This window comes from Hylobates moloch, unplaced genomic scaffold (genome assembly GCF_009828535.3).
Source record: "Hylobates moloch isolate HMO894 unplaced genomic scaffold, HMol_V3 SCAFFOLD_12, whole genome shotgun sequence".
NCBI lineage: Eukaryota > Metazoa > Chordata > Mammalia > Primates > Hylobatidae > Hylobates > Hylobates moloch.
Window position 1 is genome coordinate 27,745,281 of NW_026652287.1, and position 19,395 is coordinate 27,764,675.

The 19,395-nt window shown below is 44.6% G+C and overlaps 1 protein-coding gene across 2 annotated transcripts in view; it reads left to right on the top strand.

The window, feature by feature from the left end:
• Positions 1-441: 441 nt before the first annotated feature.
• APPL2 (adaptor protein, phosphotyrosine interacting with PH domain and leucine zipper 2) overlaps positions 442-19,395 on the top strand; it is a 63,625-nt gene continuing 44,671 nt past the window's right edge. The window contains exons 1-2 of one of the 2 annotated variants that reach the window (XM_058426063.1): positions 442-667; positions 7,378-7,476. In XM_058426063.1, coding sequence (XP_058282046.1) covers positions 614-667; positions 7,378-7,476 — 153 coding nt within the window. In that variant the 5' untranslated portion in view covers positions 442-613. The remainder of the gene's footprint in view (positions 668-7,377; positions 7,477-19,395) is intronic. The other variant, XM_032168829.2, reaches the window with a different exon arrangement.

The window sequence follows — 19,395 nt, forward strand, 5'->3', positions numbered from 1 at the left end:
CTTGCTCTCAGAGCTGTTTCAGGGGCATCGAAATTTATCTAGAAAAAGTGGTGTGGGAAGTGTGGGTTTTTCCTTCCATTAAAAGAAAAAATCTGTTCGCTCCTTCAACTCAAAAGGCTTTCTGGGTAGCCACAAGCAGATAAAACCTTATCTTTCCACCCTCGAGTTCCTCTTTTGGACTTCATATGCACTGACTTGACGGGCCTTCAGCACAGAGAACAAACACCCAAAGGGTTCCCTCAGCGTCGGGACTGGCACCCAGAGCCCCCAGCTCCCCCAGCTCCCCGAGAGCCGCCGAGCGCAGGCGGAAGCGCGGGAGGCACATTTCCGGTGTCCGGACCAGAGCTCATCACACTTCCGGTTTCCCTACCGGGCGCTCGCCACACTTCCTGTTGATCCGGCTCGGCCGGGGGCTGGGCCGGGGGGAGGGCCGGGAGGAGGGCCGGCGGGCAGGCGGCGGCGGCCACTGGCCAGGCGTGGACGCGCGCGGGGCCGCCGCGGGCACGGAGTGTCCGCCGCGTCGCCTGAGCCCAGAGTCCGGGAGCACTGTCGGCCGCCGCATCTCCTGCCCTCTGTCCTTCCAACCCAGCCCTCGGCTGAGCCGCGCTGCACCATGCCCGCCGTGGACAAGCTCCTGCTAGAGGAGGCGTTGCAGGACAGCCCCCAGGTACCTCCCGCCGCACCGGTGCCCCTCGCCCGCAGGGGTGAGGCCGAGGAGGCTCCTCCAGCCCCGGGGTGGAGGCCGCGCCCCCCGGCCGGGCAGCCGCGGGAGTGCGCCTGGCCCCCTCGCGGCGCCTCCCCCCCCGGGTTCTCTCGGGGCGAGGAGGGGGCGGGCCGGGCCCTGAGTCCTGAGCCGGGGCACAGCTGTGGAACCGGGGAGAGAGCCCCGCGGCCAGAGTCCTGATGTCGTGACCCCCCTGCAAACTCAGCTGCAACTGAGGCTGCGAGATCTAAACTTTGCCTCCATTTAGTAGCTGAGTGCCTCAGGAAAACCACCTTATTGTGCCTTAGTTTTGTCGTCTGTAAAATAGGAATAATTAATTGTGTCTGCTTCATAGGGTTGTTAGGAGAAGTCAATGAGAAATACCTGTAAAGTTGTCAGCAGACAATGTCTAGTACAGATAATGAGTCAGTCTTATTACTGCTACTCCTAATGATGTGATGAGACCTGTGCCAGCCAGAATGAGAGGCAGAGAGCCTGGATCTCTTCCCGGCGGTACCAGGCCTCCTTTTGGCACCGTTTTCCCATTAGTGAAGAGAAAAATACAATACCTGTCCCATTTGTCGCACAACGGAACTTCATTAGCACACTCGAGATGAGTCAAGTCCTTTGAGCTCTGCAGATGAAAACTGGTGTGTAAATATAGCAAATGAGTGCAGAATGACATTAGTTCATAATTCAGCACACCTTTCCCCAGGGGTCTTTTGTTCTCCTTTGTTTAACATTTCCCCAGCTTCATACCTACACTCCTGGTTCAGCATCCCGGGTTTATTTAAATAAGTGCCTTTATTTCCTAGTGTCTCAACTCTTGAAAACGTAGAGTAAGATTAACCTGTTTTCGTTTCACACTTTCCCGTCTCTTTTGGGGTTCCTTTCCTTTTTCTTCTGAGTGAATAATACCTCCCAGGATGATCCTTGTAGGGATTTACCTACATCAACAGTTCAGAATAAGTCCGAAGGGCTGTATGCATAGGTGTCTTTTGTTCATTTCTTGTGATCCTCCTAGTGTAGATAAGTAAGGAACTGGAAGCAAGCTGTGTGTTTTTTTGTTTGTTTGTTTGTTTGTTTGTTTGTTTTTTTGTAAGTTTGCATCCATTGAACTGACTTTTTCAAGGCCCCTTTTTTTATATAGCTGTAGACTCTTGGCATTTTAATCAGACTAAAGCCCTTGGAAGAAGGCATTTTGTCCATGCTCATATCTGGTGTGTGGAATCTGAAGATAGCAATGTGAGATTTTAAATGATCACTTTGAACAAGGATCTCTGTTTGCCTTGCACTTGTGGGAACTGGGGTGCACAGAAGTACCTTCCTTTTCTAACCTACATGGTGATGCCTAAGCCAGATTACAGAGGTTATACTGATTCTTGTTGTTGTCCTCACAAACATCATATTCTTAATTTCCAGCTCTCACGTAAAGGAAAATACACTGTTTCTGAGTGGCTTAAAGGATTTGCCCAGCTGTGAGGAAGTAGACAGGACTGTAGAGCAAGTCAGGAGACCTGGGTTCTAATTCTGGTTCTCACGCTCACTTAGGATGTGATGTGGGTGAGTCTCTTCATCTCCACCCTGTGGCTGGCTCAGTTTCCTAATCTGCAGAACATCTACAGAATGAAAGACAGGGAGGGAGCAGGTGATCTTCAAGGTGCTTTAGAGTTAACATTGTGTCATATCTACATGGTGTATAGCTTTGAATTGTATATGGCAGAGGAGGTTTAGAGGCATTATCATTCTTATTTAATATGTTCCTTTTAATATAGGAAGTTTATTTGTCATTGCTTTTGAGACTTGGCTGTCACCCTTAAGAGGGCTCTTGACGATGCTGTTGTACAGAATGGAAACTGACTTTAAGAAGGTCTTTAATGGTCATCAGAGCGTATTTATGTACTACTCTCTTATATGTGACCTGTGCCTAATGTAGCTTTACTCCTAAGGTGACTCGTAGACTTGGAACTGGAAGGAATCTAATCCATCCCCTTCATTTTATGTGCAAAGCATAAAAACAATAGCAAATGCCTGTCTCATGGATTTTATGTGCCAGGGACTCTTCTAAATGCTTTACATATATTAACTCACTTAATCCTCCCAATAGTCTTGAAGTAAGTTCTCTATTTAAATAACTAAGGAGCAGAGAAGTAATTTGCTTACAATTATACACCATAAAGTGACAGAGCCAGGACTGGAACCCAGCAACTTGCCTGTACTAGGGATATGGTTCAAGTTAGCCCAGCTATCTAGCACCAGGCTTTTCTGTCGTCAGTGACCTAAAATGTTTCACTAAAAGGAAAAGATCCTAATAAACCATCTATTGTGTGTTTCTTCTAGTTTTATGAAGAGTAATTTTGAGAGTTGCTTCAGTAATGTGATTGCACAGGATTAATTAAATGAACACCAAAGCTTTTGTAATTGAACTGGGTGACCCAGGAAGAGCTGAATAGCAGTTGACTGACCTTAGACACATCTATTCATGGACTCCTTTTTAGTTTGCAGTGCTGCACGATGCATCATAAAACTAGTCTGTGTGCATACACATGCATTATTTCTGCTTACCTCTCATATATGGAAAGCAGAACATTTTAGGGATTAAGAAATCTGCCTCCATTGCTGTTTAGAAGCCTCTGCTCCTTGCCTGGCACTACTGGCTGTTGGGAATGTGATGATAAGTAAGAGTGTCTGCCCTTGACTGGTTCACAGTTTGTTCCAGAGACAGATAATGAGGCAACAGTTCCGGTACAGTGTGAATCCTGCTGCGATAGGAACACAAATGCAGCTTTGAGCTCCTGCAGCTTGTACTTCTTCAGGGGCTTGTTCTCTTGTCCTGTAAGTAGTACACTTTTGAGGTAAGGTGAAGACAAGAGCACTGTCGCTTGCTCGGTTTATGTTTTGTTTCTTTTGCGATTGGCATAACCGAAACAAAGAAATGAAAGATGTAGTTCTGAGGTTATGCAGTTGAGTGGCCCAGCTGGGAACAGCCCTCTCCAACCAAATCAGGCCTTTCTTTCCTCAAACAAGATAATCTCAAAACATAACCTGGTGGTTTTATATGTCTTCACTGTGGAGATGTTTTGTGCTGTTCCTCTTTTTGTTTATAACCTATTTTTCCTTTCAATAGACTTGGTTTTTTTTTGTTTTTTTTGTTTTTTTTTGAGACAGGGTCTCTCTCTGTTGCCCAGACTGGGGTGCAGTGGCATGATCACGTCTCTGCAGCCTCAGCCTCCTGGGCTCAAGCGATCCTCCCACCTTAGCCTTCTGAGTAGCTAGGACTATAGGCACGCATCACCACGCATGGCTAATTTTTTAATTTTTGTAGAGACAGAGTCTTGCTATGTTGCTCAGGGTGGTCTTGAACTCCTGGGCTCAACCAATCTTCCTGTCTTGGCCTCCCAAAGTCTTGGTTCTTTTCACTAGGACATTCTCTTCCTCCACCAAATTATGGAGATAAGAACTTTGTTTATAACCTTAAAATTTTCTTAATAGTCAGTGGTGTTAACATTGGGCCATTACACAATTACACACTATTCTTGAGAATGTCTAGGAGTGTTTTATTAGGTAATACCCAGTTTCTTTAAGGTAAAAGAGTGATAGGGAGCTGAAGCTGTATGCATAGGGTGCTTGGATTTGTTTCTCTGGCCGAGCATACCCTTAAGAGTGTTGGGCGGTAGAAAATGGATGGAATTCCACTCCTGAATCTGCTACTGTTACTTTTGGCAAGTTACTCAATCTCTCTGAGGTTGTGTTTGGAGGTATGTAAAATAAAAATAAAAATAGCTATTTAGTTGAGTTGTTAGGAAGAACAAATAACATATGTAAAGTGTCTCCATGCTGGCATGCCATAGTAACCCCATAAATGATTGCTGCTGTTATAAGTGAGATATACCAGTGTCTTTCTGACCGTAGTGTGGGATTTTGAGCTACTGGTGTGCCTTTGCTTTATTCTTGGTCTCATTCCTTCTTTATGTCTCAGAATATCTCTGTTGTTCCAAACCAAAGTTTGCACAGACACAGTGTCATAAATGAGGATAGCCAGTGTCCAAGGTAGCTGGTTATATTTTTTCCAGAGGTGATCACTGCCAAGTTAAATTAAAAAGGAAGACCAGAGTTTCCCTGTCAGTTCTAATGGGCATCACAGTCGCATGTCTACGGTATAAGGAAAAAGGACACTTGTGATGTAGTTCTCTGGCAGGTATTGTGGGCAGGAACATGGTAGTAGCATCCAGCTCCAGTCTGCCCCTGTCCTGCCTCCAGTCAGGGCTGTACGCTGTGGACCAAAGATCATGCTCGCTGATGAGAGCCACCCTGCTGGTGACCTCAGTGCTGCCGACCCATTTACATCCCAGCCCTGCCACATTCCTACAGTGGGAGGTTGAACACATTTCTTAACCTTGATGAGCCTCAGTTTCATCATCTGTAAAATGAAGTTAATGGAACCATGGAATCTACCTCGCAGAGTTGCTAGAATTAAAAGAAGTCACATATGTTTAGTGCCCAGCACAGCGTCTGGCACATAGTTGGTACAGAGTGAGTGGTAATTTTAGTTTTCTTTCTACCCTCTTTGTGGAGGACATTCATGCAAACCCTCTCTTTCCCTTTTTACCTCTTTTCTTCCAGACTGTTTTTATCCCTAAGAGTATTAAATGCAATAAACAGGATTTGGCTAAATGGACATCAGTAGTATTTTTGAAAAAACTAGCCACAATCCAGTTACATCGCTTCTCATTCTCCTAAATCAGTGTTTTTAACCTACTGGTTGACATCCATTAGTAGATTGTGAAATGCAGTGGGTCACAACCACAATTTTTGTTTACAAATGAAATAGACTAAAATAGGAAAAAGCCACAATGTGTATGCATATTATCGATAAATATTGTTTGGGAAAACCTTTGTTCAGGTCCTGATATATTTCATACTGTGGTTATCAGTTTTTAAAAGTTCAGAGAGCTCTTCTAACACAAATTATACACTGTACAAATTCTGTGTTGTTTTTCTTTCACTGAGAGCTTTTTTAAACATGGTGTTACAGTTTCCTTATTCATTATTGCACTGTGGCTCTTCTATGGATAAGCATTGGTACTGAAGACAGTACATTAGTCCTGGTGTTTTTAGCCCGGAAGACTGGGCAAAGCGGGATAAGCATGCATTGCTGTGAAGCGCATCAGAGTTTTGGAGCAGAGTCGGGGTGGAGCATGTATGGTGGGAGGTAATGATCCCAATGCATAAGTTCTTATTCTCGTTTGTTGAGGGTGCTTTGGGGTCAGTTACTGTTCTCTTACCTGAAATAAGTTAGAAAAAGAAAAGGAGAAATTGCAATTTATTTGCAGGGAAATAGTGAGCCTTCGTGAGTTATATTTGGTAAAGTGCTTTGATAACACCTCAAAGGCATTCCTGAAACTTACTCTTCATTCTATGCCTAATGGGTTATATTTTGAAGTTGTGATCCAATTATTGCTAACATAGTATTTTAAATTCCCATTGTGCTGGGCACATTAACCAAAATCCTTTGAGTAGATCTGCCTCTGTGCACCTTGATTCTTGTTCGTACACCATCCAGTACGTAAATATTTCTCTAGTGCTTTTTGTCTTCTAAGCGCTGTGGATGAAAATGATAGGAAATGCCTTTCAGCTTATGACTTTGCTCAGCTGCTCTCAGAGCACTGAGGAGTTTGTCTTCCTAAAAACGGTAAACTAGCATTCTTGTTAAGTTGCTATTTGAGTTTTATGTCCAGAGCTGCTGCTGGTGGGCCTGGGGGATGTGAAATTTCTTGGCCGTGAGTTTGAAAATGGTTGAATAAAATATAATTAAAAACAAGCAGGCCGGGTGCGGTGGCTCACACCTGTAATCCCAGCATTTTGGGAGGCCGTGGTGGGTGGATCACCTGAGGTCAAGAGTTTGAGACCAGCCTGGCCAACGTAGTGAAACCCTGTCTCTACTAAAAATACAAAAAATTAGCCAGGTGTGGTGGTGGGCGCCTGTAATCCCAGCTACTCAGGAGGCTGAGGCAGGAGAATCCCTTGAGCCCGGGAAGCAGAGGTTGCAGTGAGCCGAGATCGCACCATTGCACTCCAGCCTGGGCAACAAGAGCGAAACTCCATCTTAAAAAAAAAAAAAAAAAGAAAAAGAAACAAGGAAATCGTAATACCATAAGAGGAAAGAATGACACACTTCTACACTCCTGCAAGACATCCAAGGTTACAGAAAACCAGACTGCTGGTTCCTGCTGGGATGATCACACTACAGCTGTGCTAGGTGACCACACCCCAGGTACACAGGCCTGACCTGTGTTTATCTTATGGACTTGAGAGGAGAGGCTGCCCTTTTAAACACTTTTTTTATTGGATAGACTTTACTGGTGCTTAGGTAGGGGCTAAAGTCAGAACAGATACTAGCCCTTCAGTCATAATCTTTTAAAAACTGGCTTTTCTGACTCCAATTCTGAAGTTGCCCTGACACTGTAGTCTACAGGATTAGAAAGCGAGTTCTAAACCAGAGCTCTAGGAATCAAATGGTACTGGTATTATCAATAAAAGAAGCCAGGGAACCAACAGGTACCTTTCTTTCCTCCCATTCTGGTTTCTGCATGTGTGGGTGTGTGGATCTTCCTCCTCCTCTGTAACTTTTCCACTTAGAAATGAAATTGACCTTTTCTCTTCTTTTCTTCCAGACTCGCTCTTTACTGAGCGTGTTTGAAGAAGATGCTGGCACCCTCACAGACTATACCAACCAGCTGCTCCAGGCGATGCAGCGCGTCTATGGAGCCCAGGTATGCCGCCACCGCTCACCTGGATACCGCAGAGTGGGCATTCCCTCCCCTCATCCTGAACTTACCTCAGAGGTTGAGAAATTGGAATCCAAAAAACATCATTTAAGATTTTGAAACAAAATCAGAATTGTTTTCTCACTACTTTCCACCTCAAAAACCTAAGGACAGTCTGTTCTCATTGCTTAAGAAAGAGTGATTTTTCTGTAATTAGAACCATTAGAGATGGACCACATAACTGCTTCTAATTTTTTTTTTTTTTTGAAATTCAACGCAGTGGGAAACATTCGAGTCTCCTCTTTCTACTTGTGAATGAGTGGGTCCAGTATTTTGACACATACTCTTTGTCTTTTTCATAAATGGGCAGAGTCTTAGATGTCAGTGTGGGAGAGCAGAGATGTTTTTTCAACTGCTTCCTCTGAAAAGACTTGAGTCACAGTTCTGAAACTATCGGGTGGCTTCTTTGTTTTGTAGAATAAATATCTCTGGCTTGCAAAACCATGCAAAAGAAATTGCTGAGTAGCAAAAGTGAATCTTTTTAACATCAGGAAGTGTCCATGTATGTTGCTTTCTAAGAGAAGATTTATGAGTTACTTAAAAATAAAATGCTGGCCGGGTGCGGTGGCTCATGCCTGTAATCTCAGCACTTTAGGAGGCCGAGGCAGGCGGATCACGAGGTCAGGAGATCGAAACCATCCTGGCTAACACGGTGAAACCCCATCTCTACTAAAAAAAAAAGGAAAAAAATTAGCCGAGCGTGGTGGCGGGCGCCTGTAGTTCCAGCTACTCTGGAGGCTGAGACAGGAGAATGGTGTGAACCCGGGAGGCAGAGCTTTCAGTGAGCCGAGATTGCGCCACTGTACTCCAACTTGGGCAACAGAGCGAGACTGTGTCTCAAGAAAAAAAAAAAATGCTTTATGTTATAAAGCATTGAACACATCACAATATTATGGTAACTGATCATTTTCATTGTTGATTCCTTGCTGACATAAATCTTATGTGTTGATGTTTTTCTCATTAATAATCCCTTAAGGAATATAGATTGGGCATCCCAAATTTGAAAATCCAAAATGTGAAATGCTCCAAAATCTGTAACTTTTTGAGTGCTGACATGACCCATAAATGAAATGCTCATTGGAGCATTTTGGAGTTTTGGATTTGGGATGCTCGACTGATACAGCAAATTCTTCAAAATCTGAAAAAATCCTAAATCCTTCTGGTCCCAAGCATTTCAGATGCAGGATACTTAACCTATACCACATTCAGTAGTATATAGCTCTTACTAATCATGTATAGTCATTTCTTATTACATAGCTCCACCACCCATATTCCTGCTCATTGTTTTATTAGTCATTTCCCATCATATGGGAATAAGACTCAGTCCTTGCCGTTGGGGAGCTGACAGTTGGGTTGGGAGGCAGACAAAGCAATCACCAGAGAGCCTTAGAGGGGCCAGGAGAGGAGGGCCACCTAACCTACTGGGGTTGTGCTGGGCACCCAAAAGGAGGGTGATTGTAAGGGTTGAGATTTATTGAATACTTAATAGCATCCAGGAAGTTCCAGGGGCTTTTATGTTGATTATTTTATTTAAATTCCCCTAACAACTCTGAGGTGGGTATTAATATTATTATGCCTATGGTATTGGTTGGGAGACTTAATGATTCTGATGGTGAGAAACTTGTCCAGGTGCACCCATTTAATTCATGGCAGAGCAAATCAGCTGGAGCCAAGCTGAGACTCTTCACTCCTAAGCATAGGGGAGGTGGCAGTAGAAGTGGAAAGAAGCAGCTGTACTTGAGAGGTATTTAGGAGGTGGATTGGTGATTGACTGGGTGTGAAGGGGTCAGGTGGTAAAGGATGAATCACGAATGATGTTCAGGTATTCATCTGGAACGGCAGGGTGGATAGATGGGAGAACACAGGAAGAGGCGCAGGGTGCATATGTGTGTGCGTGCCTGTGAGTGCATATCTGTTATGGGGATGCCCCGCTGTAATTCTCTCTGGAAACACTGATTTTGAGGAGTCCATGGGACATCAAAGTGGGTAAAGAGATCTTGTTGAAAGTTCACATGCAGAGTACAGGGCTGGAGATATAGATAGGCAAACTATGCAGTAATGTATAAGTGTAACTTGTTAATTAGAACTAGCTTTGGGCCGGCCTGTAATCCCAGCACTTGGGAGACCAAGATGGGAGGATTGCTTGAGGCCAGGAGTTCGAAACCAGCCTAGTCAATATAGTGAGGCCCTGTCTCTACACAAAATTTTTTTAAATATTAAAAAAAGGACTAGATTCTTTTTTTTTAATTTTTAATTTTCAGAGACAGGGTCTTACTCTATCACCCAGGATGGAGTACAGTGGCATGATTATAGCTCACTGTAGCCTCCAACTCCTGGGGTCAAGTAATCCTCCTGCCTCAGCCTCCTAAGTAGCTAGGACTACAGGTGCATACCACCACACCCAGCTAATTGTTTTTAATTTTTGGTAGAGATAAGGTCCTACTATGTTGCCCAGGCTGGTCTCAAACTCCTGGCCTCAAGTGATCTGCCTTAGCCTTCTGAGTAGCTAGAAGTAGTTTTAATGACCAAAAGAATTATGTGCTCATCTGTGATTTTATGTGTTTTGTTAAGACATTCAGAATTCAGATATATGAGAACTTCGTCAATTTTTAATTTGTTTTTGTATTTTTCCCTAAATATTCTAAATTTAAGAAAACAGGAATGTTCTTGCCGGGCTTATACCTGAAATTGCTTGCTATTCAGCAATTTGTATTTCGTCACTAAGTGATTTGTCTCTTATTTAAGGCTTAAAAACCCCAAGACATAAGAGACTGTGTCTCTGCCACTCTGAGGAGTCTCTGTTCTGCCTTTCGGTGTCTGTCAGAATCATTTACTTGGGGATATCCAAACACTGTCTCATGCATTTTTTTCTTTTGAGGCAGAAAACGACATTTTGCCAAAATTAAGTGGGTCTTTCCTTCCTAGAGGCTGTAACCCAGCTTTTAATGCGCAGCATATGATCATCACGTGGGTTCTCCTGCTGGCCAGAAACCCTTCCTCCTGCCGCAGCGTTTCCTGCAGCAGAGGGTGGTGAGAATGTCTGGTTAGTGCTGCCAGATTCAAAGACAGAGTCAAGCAGTGATCAGCTGTGTTCAGATTGGCTGGGCCAGGGGCACTTGGTTTTTCAGGTTTCTTTGAAAGCTTAGGTGTTTTGTTTTGTTTTTAATTGAAGAAAGAAATCGTTTCTGATTCCTCTTTTGATCTGTTTGTTTTCATATATATTTTTTAAGATAGTATATTTCTCAGTGTTTTCATTCAAGTTTTTTTCCCCTAAAGTTATGTTTTCTTGGTTTCATTGCACGTTATTCCATAAATATTGTACACCTAGGCATGTTGAATTTGATTGATAGAGTTTCATAATTTCCTTTTTAAAAACAGTCTCTGCAAGGTACAGGTTTTCATTATCATATTTTCAAAAGCAGGCTTATGCTGCTAATAAATGATAAGTGTTCATAAAAGATATTTAAATCAGACTGCACGGTAAATTTCTGGATGCTGATATTGCGAATGCCCTTCAGAGACCTTAGTTTTAGAAAGAGGAAGAACAAGAAAAACTGGAGGAAAACTTCTATGAGCAGTTTTGCTGATTGTGGCTAGTTTGGGGAAATTTTAGATTTTGTTTGGCTTAACCTCTAGAATGAAACTAAAGGCTCTAAGCTGTTTGCAGCATCTTACAGTAGTCCCTGGAGTCACATCTGGTAATAGTCCATTCTGGGTCCTTTGAACGAAAGAAGCAGTATACCCTCCCAATGCATTAACAGAGAAGAGCCTGGTTACTTAGAACACTCTATTTTTCAAACTATTGGCTAAGTAAGTTAAAAACTTCAGTTATGTCTAAATAGATGCATATGCATATATATTCAGTTAATTCTGCTCAAATTTTGCATTCAACACGTTTGATACTTATTTTCATTCTGTATCTCGGCCATAATGTTCTTTCTTTCCTAAAGAGCTTTAAAATTTTCTAATCTTTTAAAATGGATTTGTTAGGGGCTTACAGTGAAATTTATTTAGGTCATCTTGCTTCTCCTCTCAGCTGTTGTACTGAGAAAGTGGGGGCAGGGGTGATAATGTTCCTGGCCGGCAGGACAGGAAGGCTGTCCCCGGCAGTATTCACGAAACCTGGCAACCCTCGTAACCTGGCATTCTCTTCCACCAGATGACAAACCTTTGCAGTTGCTACCTTCAGTCTGTATGAGATTTTTTGGTTTTGTTTTTGCTTTCTTTTTTAAGTAAATTTGGGATGGAATTTTTTTGAAATGAGAACCATGATTAAGACTCTCACTTTCCTTCAGCAAAGCAGGTTTAATTTAACACAGTTACATGTCTGCAGTCGTTCTTAACCAAAGCTATTGGAATACAGAACTACTGATCCTGAAAGCTGATCTTAAAACTCCTGATCCTAGAAGCCTGAATTGGAGGTGGGAATAGTATTTTCTCAAATTGGAGTAAAGACAGTGGGAGGGAATAGGAGTAAAGTATGCATAATTTGGTATATAAAGAAAAAAATACTTTTCTTTAGAATGATGATATAGATAGCAAGCTCAACAAGTGAATGTACCGACTGGGAAACCAGATGAGAGTAGTGAGCATCCAGGACGTGAGCATGGGGGAGGGAGAAGCACAAAGGAGGCAGATCAGGGTCACAGCTGCGTGTTTTAATAGTGAAAATAGTGGCCTTTCTTAGGCATATAAAAGTGCCACACACTAGGCTAGGCACTCAGCTTTCACAACAGAGGAGAGGTATTTGTATAGTATGTACTTACAGATGAGGAAGCTAAGACAGAGAGGTTAAGTAGCCTGCCTAAGGTCACACAGCTGATGAGTGGTAGAACCAGAATTTTAAACCCAGATCTTTGACTGCAAAGCCTGCGCTCGCTCTTAACCATTATGGCTTCCTCTCCTGACATGCTAGCCACCATTAATGGCAGCAGAGGCCAAAGAAGTGTGAGCTTTTAGAGGCTCCTCTTGTCATTATGGAAGAACTACCCCTGTTTATCAGCCCACAGCTTTGTAATATGTGAGAGGCAGGACCCAGTTCCTTTTTGTATCCCAGAGTAATTTTCTTGGGTTTGTTTTTTTTTTTTTTTTTTTTTGAGACAGTCTCGCTCTTTCGCCCAGGCCTGACTGCAGTGGTGCGATCTAGGCTCACTGCAAGCTCCGCCTCCCGGGTTCACACCATTCTCCTGCTTCAGTCTCCCTAGTAGCTGGGCCTACAGGCACCTGCCACCGCACCCGGCTAATTTTTTGTATTTTTGGTAGAGACAGGGTTTCACCGTGTTAGCCAGATGGTCTCGATCTCCTGACCTTGTGATCCGCCCGCCTCGGCCTCCCAAAGTGCTGGGATTACAGACGTGAGCCACTGCGCCTGGCCCACTTTCTTGGTTTCATTAGTTTTTATCCATAAATGTTCTAATCAGTGTGTTTTAGCTGCCCCGAAAACCAGTCACACTGAGGCTTATCTGACAGGGACTGAGAGGAGGTGCATATGTAGCTTAAGGTCGGAGGGAGCAGAGGGCCTAAGTGGCTCTTGGAAACGACTTCATAGACCTGGGTCCCACACTTGGTCTGCACTTGGGTCTGCAGCTTTCCCTCATGCTGGCATTGGTAGCTTTCAGATAGCAATCTAAAAGCTATTGATTGCTTTTAGATTATTCTGGGCGAGGCTTATACACTCAGGTACAGGAGTTAAGTGTGTGACCTTGGACTTCACAGATCTGAGTTCCAGTCTTGGCTCAGCCACTTGCTGTGTAACCTTGGGCAGGTCAAGCCATCAGTTGATTGCCTGAGTTTCCTTATCAGCTAAACAGAGGCCATAAGAATACCCACCTCAGAGGGTTCTTTTGAGTTAATCATGTTAATACCTGTAAAATGCTAAGATGAGTCTCTGCCCACAGAGTGCTCTCAGTGTGAACAGAACCGTCTTCTGTTTTATGATAATAATAGTTACAATGGCACTGTACACTGGCACTGTTATTTGGGTTAAATAGAAGTTTAGTCCTCTCATCTTTTCTTGAAGGAACAGCAGTATGTGCCATCTTTGCCTCCTCGCCGAACATTTGATATTTGTTCCTCAAGCCACCTCAGTCTGGTCTTGGCCTCCACCTTGCATGGGAGGCTGCTTAGTGCCTGGCTCACAGCCTCTCTCCGCTCTGCCCATGGGCAGCATCTGATTCTGTTAACAACACCCCCCTCGAGACTGTCTTCCATTGGTTCCTCTGACAGGCTGTCTCCCGGCCCCCTCCTGGGCTCTGCCCCTTGCTCTTGGTGGTTCCCTGAAGTCTTGGGGTCCTGCAGAATTCCTCTGGAGTCCTTCTCTGGTGAGTCTCTGTCCACTCCCTGGGCAAGATCACTTTAGCAACTGCCTGGCCATTTCTGAATCCTTTTCTAGCCCTTGCCACTTTCCAAACTCTGGGTCTTTATTCGAAACAACGTTTGCCTGTCGTCACTGTGCAGAGTTAGCTTTAGCTCTTCCCTGGGCGACTGCAGTTCCTGTCATCAGGAAGATGTCTTCCCCCTTTCACTCTTCCTCCACACTGCAGCTGGATTACTTCAAACCTTCCCGTCACCTCCTCATCTTCAGACGCCTCCGTGGCTCTTTGTAACCACAAGGAAAAGGCGTAAAGTCCTCAGCAAGGCGTTCTAAATCCTTCATGAGCTGCATATCAGCCTGCTCCTCTTGTCTTGTTGCTGGCTGTTCCAGAACGTGCCAGACCCTTTGCACACCCTCCACTCTTGCTATGCCACTCCTGCTGCCTGTTTCTTTATCAACCCATTGCTCTGGCGGATGTCCTTCCTGGCCTCTGAGACTGACCGCAAGCCTGACAAAGTTTCTCTGACACCTTTTCTTCCTTCCTCCTCTCCCTTCCTGGCCAAAGTGCCATTGCCCTTCACCAGTGGGCCCAAATGCCTTGTACACTTGTTGGTCAGAGCACTTAAGACATAGTGATGGGGTTTCCTTGTCCCTTCATAGACTGTCAGCTCCCAGAGCTCAGAGTTAGATGTTGCCAGTGCCCTACACCATGTCTGGCCCCATTCAGTGTTTGGTGGGTAGCAGTCTGGCCCCATAGGTGTTGAATGAAGGACTGAATTTGGGACAGCTCCACCTAAAAGCAAGGACATCTGAACGGCACACTTTTTTGTCATTTCCAAATCCATATCCCCTCCTCAGTTCCTTGGCTGAAGGCACCGTTCTCCATCTGGCCTTCCACATGGGCAGCACAGTTCTTTCTGACTCCCCCGCCTTCCTCACTCACCGCACCCTGCTGTTTCTGCCTCAGGAACACCTCCGTGCCCTGCTCTGCACTGTCTGCCTTAGGCTCAGAACCTTGTTTATCTCAGCTTCTCCAAGTGGCCTCCTGATCAGTCCCCCTCATCTGTTCTCTCTCCCACTTCAGTGTTTTCTTCCCACCACCACCACTCCTGGTTTTCTTCCACCCATGCCTGAGCTTCTCATGCTCCTGCCTGAGTTCCTTGGTGCTTCCCCACTGCCCCTGGAATAAAGTCTAGGTCCAGCAGGCATGCCCCTGTGGCCTGCCTCGCATGAGACGCTCCAGCCGCATTCTTGTCACACCCCTCGCTACTCTCTGTGTGCATCCTGTCTCGAGGGGCTCCTGAACTAGTGCGACCCGTGACCGCCAGCTTTGTGATAAACACTGGGTACTCAGTGTGACTAGGCAACATCTCCAGCTAAATAGTTGGTACAGATCGACGTGGATTTCCTCCACCCCACTCTCTAGCCTCTCCATTCATATTCACTGTGGATGCTGCTGCACAGAGGCCCTTGGGGGTTTCAGGTGACAGTTGCAGTTAGTTAGCTTTCTGTGCCACAGAAAGATAAACATTCCTTTGCCAAATGCCCAGTTTTCCTTTCGGGCTTGCTGGCCACTTGACTTTCTGCCTTGGCAACAGCCCCGGGAGGTTCTGTTGAGCATGGGAGATGCCGTCAGCAGACTCTCCTCAGGGTGTCCTTTCAGGGCTTCTCACAAAGCGGTGCATAGTGTAGATGGCAGCCAGGGCGGCCCAGAGTGCCCAGAACAATGCTGCTCATGGAACTCCATTGAGAGTTCCCATTTTAGGCCACCTCTTTTGCTCTTCTACCACTAGAAAAGTGTGGGACTTAGGTTCATATCTGTGGGCCCTACAGGTCCTGCCCACCTGAGTACTGAGTAGGTGCAATTTTGGACTTTAGATTGGAATAGCACAATAGTCAGAACATGAGCTTTTGATTTCAAGTCCTGCATTGAGTTGTTGCCTGCCAGTCACTAGTCATGTGGCTTTAGAAAGTTATCTATCCTTTCTAAAGCTTAGTCTCCTCATTTACAAAATGGAAATAATAGTAGTATCTACTTCATGGGTGCACTGTGAGGATTAAATATGATAATATATGAAAAACATTTAACAGCAACATCAAGTACTTAGGACAGACTCAGGGTTAGCAGCTATCTTTATTGATGTTATTGCTAATATTTACTCCTCGGGCTCCAGTTTTGCAAGTCCTGTTGTAGAGATATTTTTGCAGGCTTACCTCACAGGGCACAGGGCGTGGATTAATTAGCTGATGTTGGTAAAGCATTTCATACAACCTTTGCGTACAGTGGATTAAGTATGAGTAAGATTAAAGTTGATCTCATTTGAAAGACTTTTCACACAATGTGCTCTGTTCAGGGCAGGTGACAAGCTGTGTTGTAAGTGTGTTGGTTTCCGATGAACTCATACTGGCTGCACAGAATCATAGTTGGCCTTGCACCCTGAAATATTACACGTAGGAAAACATGCAGCGTTTTCAAATGGTATTCCTAGGAGAGACCTGGAGAGTCTGGTTGTTCAAAGTCGTTTTGGAAGGCAGCTGTTGTGTGTTGCATGCTGTGCCCCTTCTTCCCTGAGTGGAGGTGGAGCTGTGTGGCTGTGTGGGTGGCCCCTGAGTGCTCTCCCCTTGAGGTTTGGGTACAGCCTGATGCTGGCAGTTCCCTGGCAGGTCTTTCCATTACATTCGGAGCACTTGCCAGTAAGCTCTGAGGGAGAATTTGAGTGGCCCATGGTCCCTGCTTGTTTGGAAGGCCTGGAGGGTGGGTATATGTGTTGACCAGTCTCTGAAGGAGGCATATATGAGGAAGTAACATATTAGAGTTGACTAAAATAAAGAAAAGAATGAATTAGAAGAGTAGAAGCTCCTGGGATCTGAAATGGTGTAGCTTAAGAGAGCCTCCTGCAAAGGGTGTGGCAAAAGAATGAGTCTTTGAGACATCTGATGACAAAGCAGGATCAGTAATCCATGGCTCTTGGGCCAGCATCTTATTTTTGTAAATAAAGTTATATCAGAATGAAGCCACATTTACTTGTTTATATGTTATTTCTGGCTTATTTTGTGCTACAAAGCAGAGTTGAATAGTTGTGGCAAAGACCATATATGGCCCACAAGCCAAAAATATTTACTCTCTGGCTCCTTACAGAAAAAGTTTGCCCACCCTAGTATAAAGCAGAGGCCTTCTCCTCTCCTGCCTTGTAGTAGAACTTGGGATCTTAGTAGCATTTAGGAGTGTGGATTTTAGAATTGGACAGCTCCAGGTTCACATCCCAGCCCTGCCACTCATCAGCCATGTATCCTTGCACAGGTGGCTTAATCTCTCAGTGCTTCAGTTTCTTCATCTGTAAAATTGAGTTATTAATTAGAACCTGCTTTACAGGGTCATTGGAATTAGATGAGGTCATGCACAGAATGCATTTAGCATAGGGTCTGGCGTGAATGAAGCCCTCTGTAAATGTTAGCTGCTGTTATAATGATTCTGTGGGTCTGCAAATCATGTTCCACATGGTGCTGCCCTCAGGCAGATGCCAAGATAGCTTGAATGAATCCATCTGCTGCTAACTCAGAAAGAAGGAGCACGAGATTTTCAGTCATAGCCGAGTATCAGCCCAGTGAGTGAGATAAGACCTTTGTTTCCATGCACTCTGATCTTCAAAACAACACTGCTAAAGATGGTTGACAGGTAGTAGTCCCTGGCCAATTGCTTCGTATTTTATTTCATTTGTGATGTTTCCTTGTATAGTTAGGAAAGATTTTTCCCCTTACACCATGATTTCAGGTATTGTTTTAAACTTGGAATTTAGATGAATCTTCTAACCTTGTTCATTCATTCATTCATCAAACGTTTGTTGAGGGCTTGCTCTGTGCTAAGAACTGTTGGACGTTCCTGTCTGAATGAAGGACATTGTGCTTGTGGCTTTGTCCACTTGCTGACTTCTTGACTGTGGCTAGAAGTCACATTTCTGGTTAGTTTTGAAAGGGGTTGAATACCAGTAGGATGTCAGAGCCAGGCACTTTTGTTGTATTTGTCTGACTGTCTTCTGAGGAAAAAGAGCCACGTTTCCTGGTCTATTAATGCATATTCCTTAGGGCAGAGCAGGAAGTCAGGGAACGGGTTGGCCAGTTGTCTACAAAGAGAGTCAAAAAAAGGTAGGACTTGGCTCTACTGTATTCTGCCAAATAGGACTGGGAAAAATAAAATAAGCTCCTGCAGAGCTCAGGACTTAGCCTTAAAGGAACAACCACCCCAGGAGAAATAGCCAGTGGAGGCCGAGGCCAAGAAGGTAGGCCAGTGTCCTCCCATCATCTGTGCCACGTCAGACCCAGTGGCTCTGCTCCTTAGGAATAAACCCTGAATCTGAAGCTTTAACTGAGCTTTAGAAACGTAAAGCAAGTTTTCTAGGCTGCCCATATCAGTGGTAGGAGGATAGTGGTAGAAAACCGCTGTGTAGCCAGAGATTAGAGGAATAAACAAGAGGAGAGGAAAAGGAGCAGTACGGGCTGGTGAAAATGGCACAAATCAGGCCTCCCAGGGCATCTCAGCTCTTGAAGAGCAGTGCTTCCTCGGGTTTTCTGGGATACTTGGGTTTAGCTGTGCTTCTCTTACCATCCATCATTGCCAGCGAATGTTCTAAGCCTGGTGGAATCTGACCTTGTCATATGCTGCTTCAGTCCCCACTGTGCTTCCAGCAGGTGTGAGCCTGGGCCCCGGGGACCTGCACACCTTCCCACTGCCTCATTCCCAGCCTGATATCGCCTCCAAGCGCACAGCTCTTGCTCCAGCCACGCTCCACTTCAGAGCTGTTCAGACAGGCAGTGTACTTCTTCCACGTGTTGGCGCCTACTGGAAAGCTCGTCCCCATGGCTGACTCCTAGTTTGTCTTCAGAACATCTGTTCCCTGGAGACTGTCTGTCAGAGCCTCCCAACACAGCCAGTATTTTTTTTTTGCAGTTGTCATCACACTTGTAACTATTTTTTTGATGCGTGCTTCCCTAAAAAGCCCCATGAGGACAGGGACTGTTCCCTCGTTGAATGTCTGGCACATTATAATTGCTCACTTCATTTCTTTATGGACTGAATGACCAGAAGGAGCAGTCATTTGTAAAAGGTTAAAAAATAAAATAGCAAGCTTTAACCTTTTGATTTGTTTTGGTCTTGTTTTCCAAATGTCTGAACAAAACATTTTATTATTTGACAGGCACACACATATGCTTTCTTCTTTTTTATTTTTAGCTACATATGGTGGAAAGGGATTTTTTTTTCTTTTATAATTTTTTTTTAGAGACAAGGTCTCACTCTATCACCCAGGCTAGAATGCAGTGGCACAATGATGGCTTACTGCAGCCTCAACCTCCTGGGCTTAAGGGGTCCTCCTGCCTTAGCCTCCTGAATAGCTGGGACTACAGATGCATGCCATCCTGCCTGGATAATTAAAAATGTTTTTATTTTGCAGAGATGGAGTTTTGCTATGTTGCCCAGTCTGGTCTCAAACTCCTGGTCTCAAGTGATCTTCCTGCCTCAATCTCCCAAAATACTAGGATTATAGGTGTGCACCACA